This window comes from Globicephala melas, chromosome 1 (genome assembly GCF_963455315.2).
Source record: "Globicephala melas chromosome 1, mGloMel1.2, whole genome shotgun sequence".
Taxonomy (NCBI): Eukaryota; Metazoa; Chordata; class Mammalia; order Artiodactyla; family Delphinidae; genus Globicephala; species Globicephala melas.
The window spans coordinates 109,995,645-110,015,316 of NC_083314.1; the positions used below are offsets into that span (position 1 = coordinate 109,995,645).

The window sequence follows — 19,672 nt, forward strand, 5'->3', positions numbered from 1 at the left end:
TTATACAATAATTTCCATGTTGAACCACTCCATTAATTTGAGATAGTCTTTTAAAGTATATTCTCTAACCTAACTACAATATTATCCCCAAAGTCCTTACGTTTTAATAATTGTAGAGGCAGAGGTATCCTTATCAATGTACACCCAGAAATGTAAGATGCTGTGGTCAAAAAATACCATTTTCAGAAACATAGAGCAAAAAATAGATGTAGGTGCATTTTCAAAAGCAAAATATATTAACCATTCAGTTAACTGAAGATTATTTGTAAATGACATCTTATTACTTCTGTAGTATGAACAGGAAATAGCCTCACCAAACCACAGATGTATAACAGTTCCTATTCCATATAAACAGTTTAAAATTTCCAAGTATAAAAGCTTATTAGAATTAATTTAAACATTTCATCATCTTTCCTTGGTATTCACTCAGCAGTAAAATGTCTTAAGAAGGGGAAGAGGGAGTTAGCTAGAAAGAAAAATATTTAATTAATGCCTACCTTATGCATTAATTTATTTAGTTTCTTTACTTATTACAGTTGACCCTTTAACAACATGGGGGTTAATTCGTGCATAATTTATAGTCGGCCCTCTGTATCTGCAGTTCCTCCACATCTGTGGATTCACCAACCATAGACCATGTAATATTGTAGCATTTACTGTTGAAAAATATCCATGTTTAAGTGGATCCATGCAGTTGAAACCCATGTTATTCGACGGTCAAGTGTATTAGGAAAATAGAAAGTTTTGTTGTTGCAATACATACACTGATTTTTCATGATAAGCTACATTTTCAGAAAAATAAAGAATTTCATTTTTAAAAAACTAACCTGTCTACTTCATCTCGAGCCACAATGTCTCCTTTCTTTAAGGCTTTTATAGCAAACATTTCATTAGTGTGTTTATATTCAGCCAAAAGCACCTGAAATGAGATTAAAATAATTATTTCCCATGTGAGTTATTACTTTTGTAGGCATTCCAAGAAAATTTAAAAGATTACCTTTCCAAAATGTCCTCTACCCAAGACAGCACAACACCGGAAGTCTTGTAGATTAAACTGAAACATTTGTTGAGATCTGAAAACAGTAATGTCAATCAAAAATAAGGCAAAAGTATGGGACTAAACATGTAGCAAAGCTGTGTACATATTCTTTACCTTCTGTCCTCAAGTTCATGAATATCACTATATTCTAGGCCTGATTGAGGAATATCAGGCTCATATTCAGATTGAGATTTTGGAAGTAGTCTATTTCTGTCATTCTCAGTATCAAAAACTGTTTCTGAAACCTGTAAAATATTAAACACTCATTAAATCATAGAAACATTCAGAAAACAACTTATTAGGTAAGGATAGTTAAAGAAAAAAATGTTAAAAGTTGATATAAATATGAGTGAGAAAATAAAATTCAGATATTGGATATTCATTTTTATGGTTATTAATTATATATTACTCTTATCTAAAAAAGGTAAAAAAATGAATACATTGGAAAAAACAAAAACACTAATTTGAAAAGATACACGAGCCCCAATGTTCACAGAAGCACTGTTTACAATATAGCCAGTTACACAGAAGCAACCCAAGTGGCCATCAACAGACGATTGGTTTAAGAAGATGTGGTACATACAGATGGCCAACAGGCACATGAAAAGATGCTCATCATCACTAATTATTAGAGAAATGCAAATCAAAACAACAATGGGGTACCACCTCACACCAGTCAAAATGGCCATCATTAAAAAGTCTACAAATCATAAATGCTGGAGAGATGTAGAGAAAAGGGAACCCTCTTACACTATCGGTGGGAATGTATTTAAATTGGTACAGCCATTATAGAAAACAGTACGGAGGTTCCTCAAAAAACTAAAAATAGAGTTGCCATATGATCCAGCAACTCCACTCCTGGGCATATACCCAGATGAATTCTAATTCAAAAAGATACACGCACCCTTATGTTCATAGCAGCACTATTTACAATAGCCAAGACATGGAAACAACCTAAATGTCCACCAACAGATGAATGGATAAAGAAGATGTGATATATATATATACACATATATATATATAGCACACACATACATACAATGGAATTACTCAGCCATTAAAAAGAAATAATGTCATTTGCACCAACATGGATGGACCTAGAGATTATCATGCTAAGCAAAGTAAGTCAGAAAGAGAAAGACAAATACCATATATCACTTACATGTGGAATCAAAAATAAAACACAAATGAACGTATCTATGAAACAAAAACAGACTCACAAATATAGAGAACAGACTTGTGGTTGCTAAGGGGGAGGGGGTTTGGGGGAGGGAAGGATTGGGAGTGTGGGATTAGCAGGTGCAAACTATTACATATAGGATGGGTAAACAACAAGGTCCTACAACATAGCACAAGGAACTATATTCAATATTCTGTGATAAACCATAATGCAAAGGAATATGAAAAAGAATATATATATGTATAACTGAGTGACTTTGTTATACAGCAGAAATTAAACACAACACTGTAAATCAACTACACTTCAATAAAATTTTTAAAAAATGTGTGTGTGTGTGTATACACACACACACACACACACACACACACACACTGGAATATTACTCCCCCACAAAAAAGAATGAAATAATGCCCTCTACAGCAACATGGATGGACGTAGAAAATATTATGCTTAGTGAAGTAAGTCAGACAGAGAAATAAATAGTATATGATATCACTCATATGTAGAATCTAAAAAATAATACAAATGAATGTATATACAAAACAGAAACAGACTCATAGATTTAGAAAACAAACTTGTGCTTACCAAGGGGAGGAGGAAGGGGGGAGGGACAATTTAGGGGTATGGAATTAACAGATACAAACTACTATATATAAAATGGATAAGCAATAGGATATACTGTATAGCACAGGGAATTATACCCATTATCTTGTACTAACCTATAATGAACTAGAATCTGAAAAAATACTGAATCACTATGCTGTACAGCTGAAACACAATGTTGTAAATCAACCATATTTCAATTTAAAAAAATGAATACATTACTTTCATCTTACATGCATTTTCAAAAATCATGTTAACCTAGTTAGAAGATGCACAGTGTTTCAGGCAACATGTCATCCAATATCAGCCATGCTCCTGTGCTCCTAGATTAAGCAGCCTATTCCATCTCTCCTGGCTCATGAGCATCCAGAGGTTTTTATGTTTCATTCACAAGAAACATAAACAACACAGTTCACACAGGCATTTTTTAACTAAAATGTTAAATGAGATGTTTTTAACATCTCATTCACTATGATGCTTTTACTGGTAATTCATTTGGTGAAAAGGAATTATACAAGGTTTAAAATGCCTTACCTGTCCTTGTGTATCCAAATCTCTTAATTCAGCAGATTCATCTATTTCTCCAAGGGAAGAATCACGTGGTGGGGCCAGAGGAGGCTCAGGTTCAAGATCAAAGTCCAATTTGGTTACTGCAGAATCACTTATAAAAGATAAAGCAATTCACCAAAAGCAGTAATCAAAAGTATATATTTTAAATAACTTTACAATTAAGGCAAACAATTTTATTGTTTTAAAAGTAAGCAGAGCACTAGTTTCAAAATACTATTTGGAAAAAATGAGACTTTTAATAGGCTCACTGTAATCAATATGTACAAATGTCACAATAACTATTTTATAAAAGAAATGCTTAAAAATCTTAAGACACATACCTAGCTGGAGGTGCTAGTTCAGGGATGTGTACATCAACCACTGGCACTGTAGGAGGCACAGGGGCTTGAGGGCTGAAGGTGCCAGAATGATTTACTGTAGGAATAGCTCTTCTCACTAGTCTTCCCCAAGTGGCAATATTAATATTCATTTGAGGAGCTCTGAGAAATGTTTTGCCTGTGGATATTGTAAATAAAGAAAACAGAACAAGTATTTTTTAAATATATTACCAAAAGCCATAATTTAAGAATTCATATTCATCGGTTTATAACTTATGAAGAAAAAACAATATTTGTCACTTAAAAAACCAGTTCCTAACTATTCATTATTAAAGGCTAGTGCAAAAAAGCAAAATCAGTTTTAAAAATAAATACGTAGGAATTGCTCATTTAAGTCTAGTAATGGTATGTGGTTAAGGTTTTAAAAACAGAATTCTTATCTTTTAGAGATACTAACTGTAATATTTATGGATGAATCTATATGATGTCTGGGTTTGCTTCAAATAATCTGAGGAAGCTGTGAGTGATGGAACACAGATGAAACAAAATTGGACATAACCTGACTGTCATTGAAGCTGAGTGATGGCACATCACACTAGTCTCTATACTTATGCATGTTTCAAATTTTCCGTAACAAAATTTAGAAGTAAATAATTGAACAAATAAGAAGAAAACAAAAAGAAAAGATGGATATCACTTTTTAAATAGTATATACATTTTTAAAGTATTTAAGATAACACCAAAACACTTTGTACTTGATTTCTCAGTAATTACCTTGTTGTTTCGAAAAAATTTTCTTTTGTCTTTGGAGTTTTGGTCTTCTTTCAATAACTGGATTAAAAAAGGTAACCTGCAGTGAAGAAAATTCAAGTTGACATGACTATAGCATTAGATTTATGGTTCACGAAATTCAATAAACTTGCAAGTTTGAAAACTTAGAGAATCTGAGATATAATTTAGTTCCATCTCCTCATTTTCTAGATGAGAAAACAGACCTAGAGAGGATAAATGACTTGTCTTAGGGTAACATACCTATTTAGTGGCAGAGTTGAGCCAAGAATTCAAGGTGTCTGCCATTCAGCCTAATACTCTTCCCACTTCTACATCATGTTGCCTACATATATAATTTCAATGGTAGTTATGCATATTTAATAAAATACATTTATTACCTCTGCAAATAAAGTACCCTGCGGTTCCAAATAGAGACACATGCCATGCCGTTGGTTGTCTAAAAAATCTTCTAACCTCAGAAATTTTACAGCACACAGAGATCGCCAATCACGCCAATAAACTGAAATTTCCAGTTCACGTGACTAGAATAATTAAATAAAAAATAAAGAAAACAGGGAACACATCATTGGACACACATGTGAATAAAATATTATAAAATATATAAAATACAAATACAATAAACAAAGATAACATATACAACGGTTGCACTATTTTAAAGAGTGCTTTTATAATGTTTCTCTATTATATATTACTTTAACAAACTTACACATTTTAACTAAAAGGAACACATTCATATCCCAACATTCTCCAGTTAAGGTATTCCTTTTAGATAAAGAATACACAACTGGGAACAATCAATACATTTGAATGACCACCGAAACTCTTTCCATCTCAGAGCTTCAATCTTTTGGATTTTCCTTCTCCTATTGGCTTCATAGGCTGTGCTGTTGCTAGACTCCAATGTTCACCTCAAAGAACCCATTTCAAACCTTCTTATTTCTTTATCCCAATGTTGATCAGGAAAAGGTCTGTGAATAGCATTTATTCTCCACTTTCAGTGTGCCACACACTATGCCAAACACTTTAAGAATGTTAGGTCATTTAATCTTCTAAAGAATACCACCGGGTAATAAGACCAGTGATTACAGGGGCCTGCGTAGGTAGGTAGCAAACAGGAAACTAAGTTTTATACAGAAAAATGTTCATTTATTACAACATCAAACACAACAAAACGAAACAAAAAAGCCCCCCCAAAACCAGGGACAACTTAAGAGTATTATACCATATCTACATGAGGGAACATTCTGTAGTCATTAAAAATAATGCTTATGTGGAAAATATATTTAAGGTTTTAACCATCAATTATTAAATGTACTTGTAGGACACAGTTTATAAGCTGGAGGTCAAGCCATAAATTGACCTCTACATATAAGTCATAATCTGCATATATTTTAATTATAAAGCATAAGACTTCTCCATTATTTTGTTTTTCAGGATTTTGTGGATCACCCACAAAAAGAGATAAATGTTTTTCCCTTTAGGCTCAACAAAGTAATAAATTACTTCTTTCATATAAAAACTTTCAATTTGTGAACTTATGCATCTTATTATCTAAGCTTCTAGTAGGCATAATAAAAAGCCATTTGACTTTAAATAATAAAACTAGTTGATGCAAATGAACACAGAAAACACTTATAAAAAACAGAACATGAAAAAAATGAGTCAAGACACAATGTGCCAAAAGGTCTCATAGACAGAAAAAAAGGACTAGAAAAAGATATCTTGGCAGTGAGTATATGAGCTCAGGACTTCCTACCTCATTGCTTCTCTCTGACACATAATTACTATGGGAGAGAATACTTGTCAGGAAAGGGTAAGGATGAGTAGAGGATAATTATTTTAAGATCAGCAAATGGCATTTAGAAGTGGTGGGTATTAATGCTATAATATTCCATTCAAGTTAAAATTTTAAGTATTTTGAAAACAGTTATTTTGGGAAATAAACTGCATAACTGAACCAGGGGTTGGTAATTTAGACTACTTTATTTTAGATTAGAAAAGGAGAGGTCTACTTTCTCCTATCTTCTTCCACGGTATCAGGGAGGAAAACTTGTTATGGATAAGGCAAATGCAAGTGGTATAGATACTAGGGACGAAATTAGTAATTCTTAAAAGTTCTTATACTTTTCACACTGCTAAAATTGTAAGAGTATATCTTTCTCTGGATGAGAGAAGGTCAAATCACCTCCTTTATATTTTTTCTAGCCACTCTGGTAAAACTCACATATTAACTCATTTCTCTTTCCTCTGTCTGTTTATTCCGTTCTTCAACCTGAAGTATGTTAGAAACACCTGAGATTTGGGATGGAAGGTTATCTTAAGGCCTACATTAGCTTTCCTGGAGTTCTACATGAAATTTTAGGTATAAAGCTCTTCACTTTTTGTTACTTTGCATTGTTCCCTGTATCACTCTCTCTACAATTTAAGGGGGGAGAGTGGCTACAGTCCAAAGCAGATTAAGATATTTTATGTCTACTCATAACACTGTTGCATGGAACCCCAATCCTCCTTTAACTCCTAACATCTACTGCAATTCAGTAAAGCAGGGATATAGTATCTGAAAAGCAAAGTACTCTCTATATAGGGAAATGCCACTGATATTTATTGAATTTAAACTGCAAGTATGACTGCTCATTTGCTGGCAATTTTCCAGATGAAGCAGGTCCATTCCATAAAGCAAGGGCATGTTTGTAGGTAATGTCAAACCTCAAGAGCAACAAAATTCTACATGGAGTAAAACCACTGCCAAAATAGCTGAGCAGTATGATCTGAGCTAAGTACAGATTGGCAATACTGGCAAACTGTCCCAACTTGTGTTTCATTTTGTCGTCTTATGAATCTGAACCTAGGATCAAAGAAGAAACTGTGGTAGAACTAAGGAATCTATGGTTTGTCTGAAGTCTCTGTAAGGCCCAAAAGTAAATAGTAGCTACTTTTTCTAAAGTAGTTGGCATGATGATTTGATACACGTATACATATATATACTAATAAAGAATTCCTCCCATCTAATTAACACATCTATCACCTATTTTACACACACACACACACACACACACACAAAATATTTATATTTGGTAAGAACATTTAAGTTCTGTTCTCTTAGCAAATTTCATTCACACAATATAGTATTATTAACTAGTCACCATTATACATTGCACTATACATTAGATGCTCAGACCTTATTTATCTTATAACTGAAAGTTTGTACCTTTTTACCAACCTCTCTGTACAAGCATTTTTCTACTCTTGGTTTCTATGAGTTTGACTTTTTAAGATTTCACATGTAAATGATACCACGTAATATTTGTCTTTCTCTGTCTGACTTCTTTCACTTAGGATAATGTCCTCAGGTCCAACCATGTTGTCATAATGGCAGTTTTTCCTTCCCTCTCATGGTTAAATAATATTCCATTGTATATATGTACCACATTTTCTTTATTTATTCATCTTTTAATGGACACAGACTGTTTCCAGATATTGGCCATTGTGAATAATGATGCAATGAACATGGGAGTGCAGATATCTCTTCAATATCCTGTTTTCATTTCCATTGAATATATACCAAGAGTTGGATTGCTGGATCATATGGCAGTTCTATTTTTAATTTTTTGAGGCACCTCCATACTGTTTTCCACATTGGCTGAACCAATTTATTCCCACCAACAGTGCACAAGGGTTCCTTTTTCTCCACATCCTCGCCAACACTTATCTCTTGTTTTCTTGATGACAGCCATGCTAACATGTGATATCTCACTGTGGATTTGAATTGCATTTCCCTGATGATTAGTGATGTTGAGCACCTTTTCATGTAATTGTTGGCCATCTGGATGTCTTCTTTAGAAAAATGTCTATTCAGTTTCTTTGCCCATTTTAAATCAGATTATTTTTTTGTTGTTCTTGCTATTGAGTTGTGCAAGTTCTTTATATATTTTGCAATATTAATTTCTTATCTGATAGATGACTTGCAAATATCTTCTCCCATTCTGTAGATTGCCTTTTCATTTTCTTGATGGTGCCCTTTCCTGTGCACAAGCTTTTTGTTAGTAACTACTTCTTTTTTTAATTTAATTTTAATTTTTGGCCACACTATGCGGCTTGTGGGATTTTAGTTCCCTGACCAGGGATCGGACCCGGGCCCTTGGCAGTGAGAGCATGGAGTCCTAACCACTGGTTGTCAGGGAGTTCCCAGTAACTACTTCTTAATAAATGGAACTACTGGGCATTTCTTTTGGCCTAGAGACGCACTGTAAAAAAATTACTGGAACACTGAGGATGTTGTGAATCGAGAAAGTTTGGGAACCTCTGATAGGTGAAAATGAGAGGGAGATTTCACTGCTGAAAAGGAAAGAAAGGGCAAAAAGCAAATTTTCTGCAGCTACTAAAAGAGAGAAAATTATTCAAAGCATGGAAAATTCAAAAGCCAAGGAAAGGTGAGATTTGTAAAGGTGCACATGTCAGGTGTCACATTAATTGGTCTCTTCCTTTGATTATTTGGTCTTCTATGGGCTTCTGAGGACAACATAGGCTTGGGAAACATCAACCCAGCAGTAAAGAGACTGCACACTCAAAAAGAGTTTAAGTTTTAAAAATTGGCTATTTATGAAGGTAAGATTCAGGTTAGGGAATCAACAAGGATGGAAGTATCTGAGGATTAGCTACAGTAGAAATCTATTACCACTCCTAGCCTGAATGAGCAAGAAGAAACAGTTATCAGAATTCAGTGAGAACTGGATCTTGGAAAAGGGACTGTCAAACAGGAACTGTAGCCATAGATGAACACTGCTGTAAAAAAGGGAAGGAGAGAAGGAAACAAACACCCTGATTACCCTCTCCTCCTGCCCTTAGATCGTCTAACATTGTCTCCCCTTTCATGTCAGAGCCCACTGATTCAAACCCGCAGCTATCAGCCTCCAGAGACAAAGAGAGGGACAGGGAAGGGGACCATCAGAATCTACTATGCGGCAAAGAGAAAACTACCACCTCAGGAAACAGTAATATCTGTTTTCAGTTCAGGAGTTCAATGAGGGTGATTCTCAGCTGGAACTAATGTGACAAAAAGAAGGAAACCTTAGGATCTTTTGGGAAAATGAGAAACACAGAGAAGACTGAGACTGAGATAATGGAGAATACAAAGCTATGACCTCTGCTTGAAAAGTCTGCCCCCTATAGATGTGGGAGCAGAAAAGAAAACAATTGTGATACAAACTATTTAGTGCTGTAACAGTTATATATAACTGCACCCTATATCAATTCACATCCTAGAGAAAGTTCCAAAGACTCACTATTATTCCAAACCTATTACAAACTTTTCTGCCTCAGTGTATACACATATAGTTCCTATTTCTAATCATGTATCTTATTTCCCAACCAAAACCTACATACCTATAAAGACAAGGTTGAAGGATGCTGTGGGGGCATCAGTAAGGAAATGGTAAAGGGTAACAATAGTTTTAGGGTAAACAGAGAAGAAAACGAAATTTTCTGATGGCCCCTTCCTAAACTCCTTCCTGAAGAATCAAGGAAATGGAAATGTTTGACCAAACATCTAGCTGTGTGGTAACAAAGAAGTAAAAGAGCCAGAGGAGTAACAATAATAACATAAGCTATCATTTACAGCAAAACCATTATGTACAAGGGGTTAAACTAGGTGCTTTATGCAGATTTGGTAACAGTTTAGGATACTAAATTTAAGATTTCAGAACGATTCATTGTTAAAATGACAAGGAGCAAAGGTATATGGGGTTGATGCATTCAAAGAAGTTTGAAATAATATGTTAAATGGGTTGTTGTTTAGATAGTTAGATGTTTAAAATCCCCCATAATGATGATGGGATGCTGGAGTGAAGAACCAAAGTCCTTAAGGATACTGGCAAGTGCCTGGTGGTCAAGAGATGATAGAGGGATGGGGGGAAAAGAGAATTATATATATAGTTCATTGGCTCAGAGAACTCATATAGCCTCAGAGGATATGATGTGTCATTTGATAGTAATAGAATTGGAAGCAGCAAAAGAGGTAAAAAGGGTAAGTATTATTATAGCTCCATTATAAGTTAAAAGACAGCAACTCAAGAATAAAATACCTAGGAATAAACTTACCTAAGGAGGTAAAAGACCTGTACTCAGAAAACTATAAGATACTGATGAAAGAAATCAAAGATGACACAAACAGATGGAGAGATATACCATGTTCCTGGATTGGAAGAATCAACATTGTGAAAATGACTATACTACCCAAAGCAATCTACAGATTCAGTGCAATCCATATCAAATTACCAATGGCATTTTGCACACAATTAGAACAAAAAACTTTACAATTTGTATGGAAGCAACAGAAGACCCCGAATAGCCAAAGCAATCTTGAGAAAGAAAAACCGAGCTGGAAGAATCAGGCTCCCTGACTTCAGACTATACGACAAAGCTACAGTAATCAGGACAGCATGGTCCTGGCACAAAAACAGAAATACAGCTCAACAGAACAGGACAGAAAGTCCAGAGATAAACCCACGCACCTATGGTCACCTAATCTATGACAAAGAAGGCAAGAATATACAATGGAGGAAAGACTGTCTCTTCAATAAGTGGTGCTGGGAAAACTGGACAGCTACATGTCAAAGAATGAAATTAGAATACTACCTACACCATACACAGAAATAAACTCAAAATGGATTAAAGACCATTCTGAATGTAAAGTCAGATACTATAAAACTCTTAGAGGAAAACATAGGCAGAACACTCTTTTATCGCAGCAAGATTTTTTTCTACTCACCTCCTAGAGTAATGAAAATAAAAACAAAAATAGACAAATGGGATCTAATTAAACTTGAAAGCGTTTGTACAGCAAAGGAAACCATAAACACAACTAAAAGACAAGCCTCAGAATGTGAGAAAATATTTGCCAACAAAGCAACTGACAAAGAATTAATCTCCAAAATATACAAATGGCTCATGCAGCTCAATATCAAAAAAAGAAACAACCCAATCAAAAAATGGGTGGAAGACCTAAACAGACACTTCTCCAAAGAAGACATACAGATGGCTAAAAAGCACATGGAAAGATGCTCAACATCACTAATTATTAGAGAAATGCAAATCAAAACTGCAATGAGGTACCACCTCACACTGGTCAGAATGGCCATCATCAAAAAATCTACAAACAATAAATGCTGGAGAGGGTGCGGAGAAAAGGGAACCCTCCTACACTGTTGGTGGGAATGTAAAACTGGTACAGCCACTATGGAGACCAGTATGAAGGTTCCTTAAAAAACTAAAAATATAGCTACCATATGATCCAACAATCCCACTTCTGGGCATATATCCAGAGAAAAACATGATTCGAAAATATACATGCACCCCAGTGCTCACTGCAGCACTATTTACAACAGCCAGGACATGGAAGGAACCTAAATGTCCATCATGGAGGAATGGATAAAGAAGATGTGGTACATATATACAATGGAATATTACTCAGCCATAAAAAAGTATGAAATAATTCCATTTGCAGCAACATGGACTGGACCTAGAGATTGTCATACTGAGTGAAGTAGGTCAGACAAAGACAAATATCATATGATATTGCTTATATGTGGAATCTAAAAAAAGGGTACAAATGAACTTATCTACAAAATAGAAATAGAGTTACAGATGTAGAAAACAAACTTATTTGTTTACCAGGGGGTTACCAGGGGGTAAGGAGGGGGGTGGGATAAATTGGGAGATTGGGATTGACATATATGCAATACTATATATAAAACAGATGATCAATAAGGACAGTACAGCACAGGGAACTCTACTCAGTACTCTGTAATGGCCTATATGGGAAATGAATTTAATAAAGAGTGGATATATGTATATGTATAACTGATTCAGTTTGCTGTACACCTGAAACTAACACACACTGTAAATCAACTATACTCTAATAAATATTAAAACAAACAAACAAACAAAAAATAGCATCTCAGATTAAACAATATGCCGAATGTGGGAATTCCCTGGCAGTCCAGTTGTTAGGACTTGGCATTTTCACTGCAATGGCCTGAGTTCAATCCCTGGTCAGAGAACTAAGATCCTGCAAGCCACGTGGTACAGCCAAAAACAACAGTAGTATGCTGAATGTTAGCTCACACATGGAAGAAATTAAAATTTCTTTGTATTTCTATTCTATGGCTTGTTCTATATTAAGATGTTTCACACCCCATTTAGATGTTTGCATGCATTTTTATCCTTTTATAGGGAGGAAAGCATCTTGCTCATTATCATGGTTTCTATGAGGAATAATTTTCATTATTCTCCTAAATATCTAGGTCTCCACCTTAACCCTCTTATTCATCTCCTGGAGTGAGTTATCTGATAAAAGACTGGGAGAGAAACTGGACATGAATAATCCAGTCCATTTCTTCCTTCCTTCCTTGAGAGCTGGGCTGTTAAATGGAAGTATACAATTTGTTTTTCTCTGCTATGCCTTAAGTTTTATATGAGCTGGAGCCCACAATGATCTAAGGGACTGAGTATAGCCCCATTATTGTTGCACACCCAACCACACTTTCAAATATCAGCTCATAATGACATTTTACTTTCCATTAGTCACACCTTTCTTTATTTTAACTAGTTCAGAACTTGGGTAAGGAAAAGCCCCACATACAAAACTTCCCATCATTTTCTTAATGGCTCATTTTAAGACAGCCAAGGGTGGCCATATATTTCACCAAATCTGCAATATGATAAACAGAGATTATGAAATGGATCTCAGGATAAATAAAGACAATTAATTCAGGGAGAAGAAAACGTAAAACTGATATCCTCTAAAATGTAAGAGAGGATATTATCCCCGTGAGAGGAAAACAAGATATTTAAAAGAATAAACTTTTAGAAATTAAAAATATAATATCAGATATAAGTTTGTCAATCAAATCTTGGCAAATAAAAGTATCAAACTTTCCCAGAAAGCAGAACAAAAAGACACACTGACAGACAATAGATAAAAGATAAGAAAATCAGAGGGTCAATCTAAAAGGTTCAATTAGCAAGAGAGACACTGAAAATGAAGAGGAAATTATCAAATAAATGCGATTTCTCAAATCTGAAGAATGAGCTTTCAAAACTGAAGGTGCCACACAGTATCACAAAGAGTGAAAACCACCTACGCCCTAAGGTACACCATTAAGAAATCACAGAACCCCAGGGAAAAAAAGATAAAAATCTTTAAATCTTTAAAAAAGAAAAAGCAAATCAAAATCAAAGATTAGAAATCAAAGACACGTAAGCAATCTCAACTACAATACTAGAATACAATTCCTTAAAATTCTTAATGAAAATAATCTCCAACCTAGAATTCTAGACTCCAAGCATGACAGCAGAATAAAGATATTTCAGATATGCAAGATCTCTAAAACTTTCATTCACTCTTTTCTCAGCATGTAAATGTGGGATATGATCCACCAAAATGAGGAAGTAAAACAAGAAAGCTGAAAGAGAAATTCAAGACTCAGGTGATCCAATAGGATTATGGTGAAAGATAAAAGCTATATGGCAGTCATTTAAATTGGAGCAGAAAGATGTAAGGCTCCAGAAAGGATGTTGCTGGGGAGTAGAGTGGGTCCCAGGATGACTGACAGCTTGCTGATACAACTGCCTACATAGAGTTATTCTAGAGTCCTTCTGGAGATTCTGGTGATAAAGGATAGGTATATAGAAAACTAAGCAAAGCAAAACAAAATAAACAATTAAAAAAAGGGCAATTATTTGCCCAAAGTGAGTCTTGGTACTAAAAAGAGAATGTAATCATGGTATGGAACATGGTTCATCTGTAAACAATATTTACATAGTCATAATAATATAAACACTGAGTTACTGATTTAACCTAATTATTTGGAAGAATGAGGATAGGAGTGTGGATGGTTTAAGAGTAGTATGTATAGGCAATTTCTGAAAATGTGAAACCAATAAATAATAAGAATCCCTTGAGTTCTTGGATACCTTAGCCTCTCACTCCTACCAATATCTACAATCTTTCCACAATCTCAGCTGTTTGAATCCTTCTCTCTGACCATCACCTCCTAACATTCTACTAGCTCACTCTTTCTAGTCCCTCAACATCCACTGGTCCTTCAATGCCACTGTTACTTCTAATCTATTAACCCTATTACATTTTTACTGGCTCTCACTTCCTGGATGTTCTCTTCTTCCTTTTCCATTGATCAGTGAACGTTCTCTAGTACTCTGCTCTTAACAGAACTGGCTCCTGCTAAAATTTTTCTAAGTTTCAGTTCATCCTGTTTCTAATATTCATAAAGATCGTTCTCTATTACATTAGCAAAGTAAATCAAAAGGAAATGTGAATGGGAAAAGGTTAGATATAAAGGGTCCTGCTTTTTATTTCAATCTCTCATGGGAGGATTAAACTTTTACAGCAGGAGGGCTGAGGGAATTCAGAAAAAATGTGAAATTACATAGCTACTGTGTTTATAATAAACATTAAGAAAGAACAAATTTTATAAGAAAATATAAAAAGGGTAACCTGATAACAGAAAGAACACAGAACTGACAGGACACTTCAGAATCCTAGATTATAGCTCAGGCTAGTTATTTAACCCCTAGGCCATAATAATATCCTTATTAATCTGTGAAATGAGGGGGCTGGATTACACCAGCAATTTTCAAAACTTTTTTTTTTTAAAGCGGCAAATTCCAAATGACATCTTACCCAGAATCTCAAAACAAAAAGAAAAAAAAAGGGTCTGTGTTGCCATCTGAAATAATTCTGCCGAGCCCTGAGCTCCCAGGAACATAACTGAACTTTTCTAGATCATTCTAGATCTAGATAATTTCTATAGTATCTCAAAACTCAAAAAAGACCTATCTGGGTGTTCCCTGGTGGCCCAGTGGTTAGGATTCTGGGCTTTCACTGCCATGGCCTGGGTTCAGCCCCTCGTTGGGGAACTGAGACCCCACAAGCCACGTGGCGTGACCAAAAATAAAAAATAAATAAATAAAAAGTCCTATGAATTTTTGTATTTTGGAAAGGATAGAAACAGTATAGACAACTTAGTTCCAGAATGTCATAGGAAAGAAACTTGACATTTGAGGCAAAATACTGAGCATGAACATGTCAGTTTAAAATAATATTTTCTATAAATGTTTCTATAAACATTTTCTATAAATAAATATTCTATAAATATAAGGAATAAAGTAAAAGACTAAAAAAAGCACATGAAAAGTAAAATGTACTGTGTAAACAGAAGGATTTATCACAATAAGGAATGTGGACTCCAAAGAGGAGCTTATAATCCAATTAGGGATACATAACATGCATATCAGGAACCCAGAAGGTCTAACTGGCCTCTGGGAGAACAGCTTTACTTAGCTATGCAGTGTCTTCAACGTTTTTAAGGGAGGGTTACTCCAAAGTGGGAAGAAAGTCTGATGCCATGAAGAAGAAAAACAATTTTAGGTGAGAATTAAAAGTGCAAGTAAAAACAACCAATCAACAGTTATCAGTCTTTCTAGTTTTCTAAGCTTGTAGCTTGGGTAATATTAAATTATTTTCTCTTTACCAGGCTTTCATCGTCTTCTGCTGTTTCCTCCTTTTTGCCATTAACTTTCTATCTCATACAAATCACCACAGAGGAAAGAGCAGTTTGAAGGACACTCGAGGTCTAGTACCAGCTCTGAAATTTATCAATATGTAATCACTATGGTTCTCAGTTTCCTTAATTATAAAATGATGGCAAGACACTTAACTACTTTTAAGTTCTATTTTAAATACAAAACTCTAACACAATAACCTGGCTACAAGAGAAATCTTCTAACCAGCCATTTTCCCTTTAACAATAAATGTCTTAAATTTCATTTTGATCATAACACTCATTAAAATCCTATAATTACTTTAAATAGGCTCTGAAATGAAAGAAAATGACATTCAACCAGTTAATTTCCCATTACTTAACATGCTCTTCCATTATACTCAAATTCATAGCCACATGTCACAGCCTAGGGCTAAAGAAAGAACTAAAGTCACTGAGTAGCTAAATGTGCCAGGCAACACAAAGCATTTCTTCTTAACAGTCCTGTAAGGACTATATTTTATCCCCATTTTAGAGATGGTGAAATAAATGCCCAGTAGTAAGGTTATGTATCTTGTCTACCATCAAATATCTAATAAGTAAGTGAATCCAGTTTGTCTGGCTTCAAGACCAATGTTATAGCAAACCTATTAATTTAAGAATGAATGGAAACTGAAACATTTTAGAGTCATAAATATTACACGTATTCACAGTTTAGAAGGAAGATGCAAATATAACAAGACATGTATATAATGATATCCATATACACTAACAACCTCAACTGCATTTCCCTCTCTGGTGGGCTTGACTGAATTATATTGGTCTAACTATTTAATTAAACAGCTAATTTACAGCATGTAACAATACTAGTTCTAGCAAATATCAGAGCTGAAAAAAAATCAGAGTTGAAAAACAGAAAATATCAGACTTGAAAAAAATCTTGGAAGTGTAATCTTTTTCTGATACAACAATTCCCTTAAATCTCTCTTATATGAGTTGCTCATTCAACTTTATTGAGAGAGCCTTAAGAAACTAAAAATAGAGCTACCATATGATCCTGCAATCCCACTCCTGGGCATTACCCGGAGAAAAACATGGTCCGAAAGGATACATGCACCCCAACGTTCACTACAGCGCTGTTTACAATAGATAAGACATGGAAACAGCCTAAATGTCCATCAACAGAGGAATGGATAAAGAAGATGTGGTACATATACACAATGGAATATTACTCAGCCATTAAAAAGAATTAAATAATGCCATTTGCAGCAACATGGATGGACCTAGAGACTGTCATACTGAGTGAAGTAAGTCAGACAGAGAAAGAGAAATATTGTATGACATTGCTTATATGTGGAATCTATAAAAAAAAAGATACAAATGAACTTATGTAAAACAGAAACAGACTCACAGACTTAGAGAACTAATTTGTGGTTACCGGGGGGCAGGGTGGGAGGGAGGAATAGTTAGGGAGTTTGGGATTGACATGTACACACTGCTATATTTAAAATGGATAACCATCAAGGACCTACTGTATAGCACAGGGAGATCTGCTCAATATTCTGTAACAACCTAATTGGGAAAAGAATTTGAAAAAGAATACATACATGTATATGTATAACTGAATCACTTTGTTGTACACTTGAAACTAACACAACTTTGTTAATCAACTATACCCCAATATAAAATAAAAAGTTAAAAAAAAACTTTACTGAGAGAGAACTTACTACAGCAGCTCAGTTCATTTTTTAATAGTACTATTCTTTGTACTGAAATGAAATCTGCCATCATTGACTTCTGCTTTGTCTTCCACACCCACAAAGTATACAGTCAATCCAAGGATGGAAGGAACCTGTACTACGGCTTACCACTTGCCCCTTTTCCAAGCATCTGGCAAACACTGCTACTTGATCAGCATAAACAAGGACCCATCCAGTAAACCTTGACAGTGAGCTCCAGAAAGTTACCACCAAGCCATCAGAGTCAACACACACAAAAGGAAATCTCATTGCTATCACTAGTTTAATTCTTGTTTTACGTGTTCCTCCTTTTAACTTTAAAGAGTTACCAAATCTTTGTTAAATCTCTTCTTTAATAGATTTTAAATCCCATTTTCCTTCAAAAGTTCCATATGTAACAGGATTTTCATCACCTCACCATTCCAGCAACTCTTCACTCGATAAGCTTTTATAAGGTTAAGATCTGATCTAGGGTATGATCTGATCCAACCCAGAGTTTTCTATTTCTCTTTGGCAAACCTTCCTTCTCCTCCTATACTTGGAACACTACTTAAGATTTGATTGTTAGACCTTTTTATTCTTTCTTTATAAACTCTTTCCCATTATGGGCTGCTAACTCTTTTATTAGCTTCTATATTTATATTATTTCTATTTGATCATCTAAATCAGATGATGAAAAATCCCCTATTAAAAGTCCTTCACTATCTTCTAATTTATTGACTATAAAGACCCTAGTAATCTGACACCCACCTGCCTCTGCTCTTTTACTTCTTTACACTGATCTCTGTTCATGATTTTTATTCTTGCAACACATCAAGTTTTCTCCTACCCCAAGGCGTTGTATGTTTTTTCTCCTTTGCTGGGAACACTCTACCTGGATCTTTGTAAGTCTGGCAACTTTCCCCCCATTGGTTTCAAGTCAGACGTAGCCTCCTCAAAGAGACTTTCCCTAATTATGTCCTCTACCTAAAATAGCCCCCACCCCCTTATTTACAATACTTTATTTACTTCCTTCATTGCACTTGAAGATTTAAAAAAAAAAAACTCGTTAACTATTTGTCTTCCCTCATTAGAATATAAGGTCCATAAATATAGGGACTTTGACTATTTTGGTCAATCATAACCAGCATCTAGAATGGTGCCTGACACAGAACAGAAAATCACTGACTATTAAGCCTAAGAGTTCCACTACAGCAATTCCTATATATATATCTCTTTCTTTCTATTCCTACTGCCACATTTTACTTCACGTTCTCTTCACCTTACAGTTGTAGCACTGGAGTAACCTCCTGCCAATTTATATGCCTTTAGTCTCTATTCTTTCAAATTCATTCTTCATACATACCCCAAGATCAATTTTTCCATTATGTCTCTCTCATCCCCACTACCAACAAGTATAAACACCTTAGCCTAGTATTCAATGTCCTCAATATCTTTTTAACTGAAATCATACACAGTTTCAGACGTAATGGTAAAAAGTCTGCAAATAATCAGACATATACTGAGAAGCCACTGAGGTATAAGTTCCTTAAGGAAATCTGGAGAGATTTTGTTTATATTGTTTGTTGCTAATCTATCACCTGGAAGTGCCTGGAATACAGTATGCATCAAGGAATAAATGAACAAATAATTTCATAATAATTTTTAATGAATTAAATGAATGATCCTAAACTAGAGAATGAATGCCTAGATGAAAGTATTATTCTTTGAAGATCAGTCTGGTTCTCAGACACATGGAGATTAGTTAGTAAATTACTTTAGTAAAAATAGCCAACATTAATTGAGTTCCTACCACTAGCCTAAGATTTTTACATGGATTTAATCCTCACACATTTCAGTGAGGTAGATAGTATTAAAGATAAGGAAACTGGTAT

At 34.7% G+C, this 19,672-nt stretch overlaps 1 protein-coding gene across 3 annotated transcripts in view; it reads right to left on the reverse strand.

The window, feature by feature from the left end:
- PKN2 (protein kinase N2) overlaps window positions 1-19,672 on the reverse strand; it is a 132,051-nt gene that overhangs the window by 19,055 nt on the left and 93,324 nt on the right. For 2 of the 3 annotated variants that reach the window (XM_030866140.3, XM_030866137.3), the window contains 7 exons: window positions 4,879-5,022; window positions 4,484-4,559; window positions 3,713-3,887; window positions 3,357-3,483; window positions 1,154-1,284; window positions 998-1,073; window positions 828-919 (listed from right to left, as the gene is read on the reverse strand). In XM_030866140.3, the coding sequence (XP_030722000.1) occupies window positions 828-919; window positions 998-1,073; window positions 1,154-1,284; window positions 3,357-3,483; window positions 3,713-3,887; window positions 4,484-4,559; window positions 4,879-5,022 (821 nt within the window). The remainder of the gene's footprint in view (window positions 1-827; window positions 920-997; window positions 1,074-1,153; window positions 1,285-3,356; window positions 3,484-3,712; window positions 3,888-4,483; window positions 4,560-4,878; window positions 5,023-19,672) is intronic. The other variant, XM_060303182.2, reaches the window with a different exon arrangement.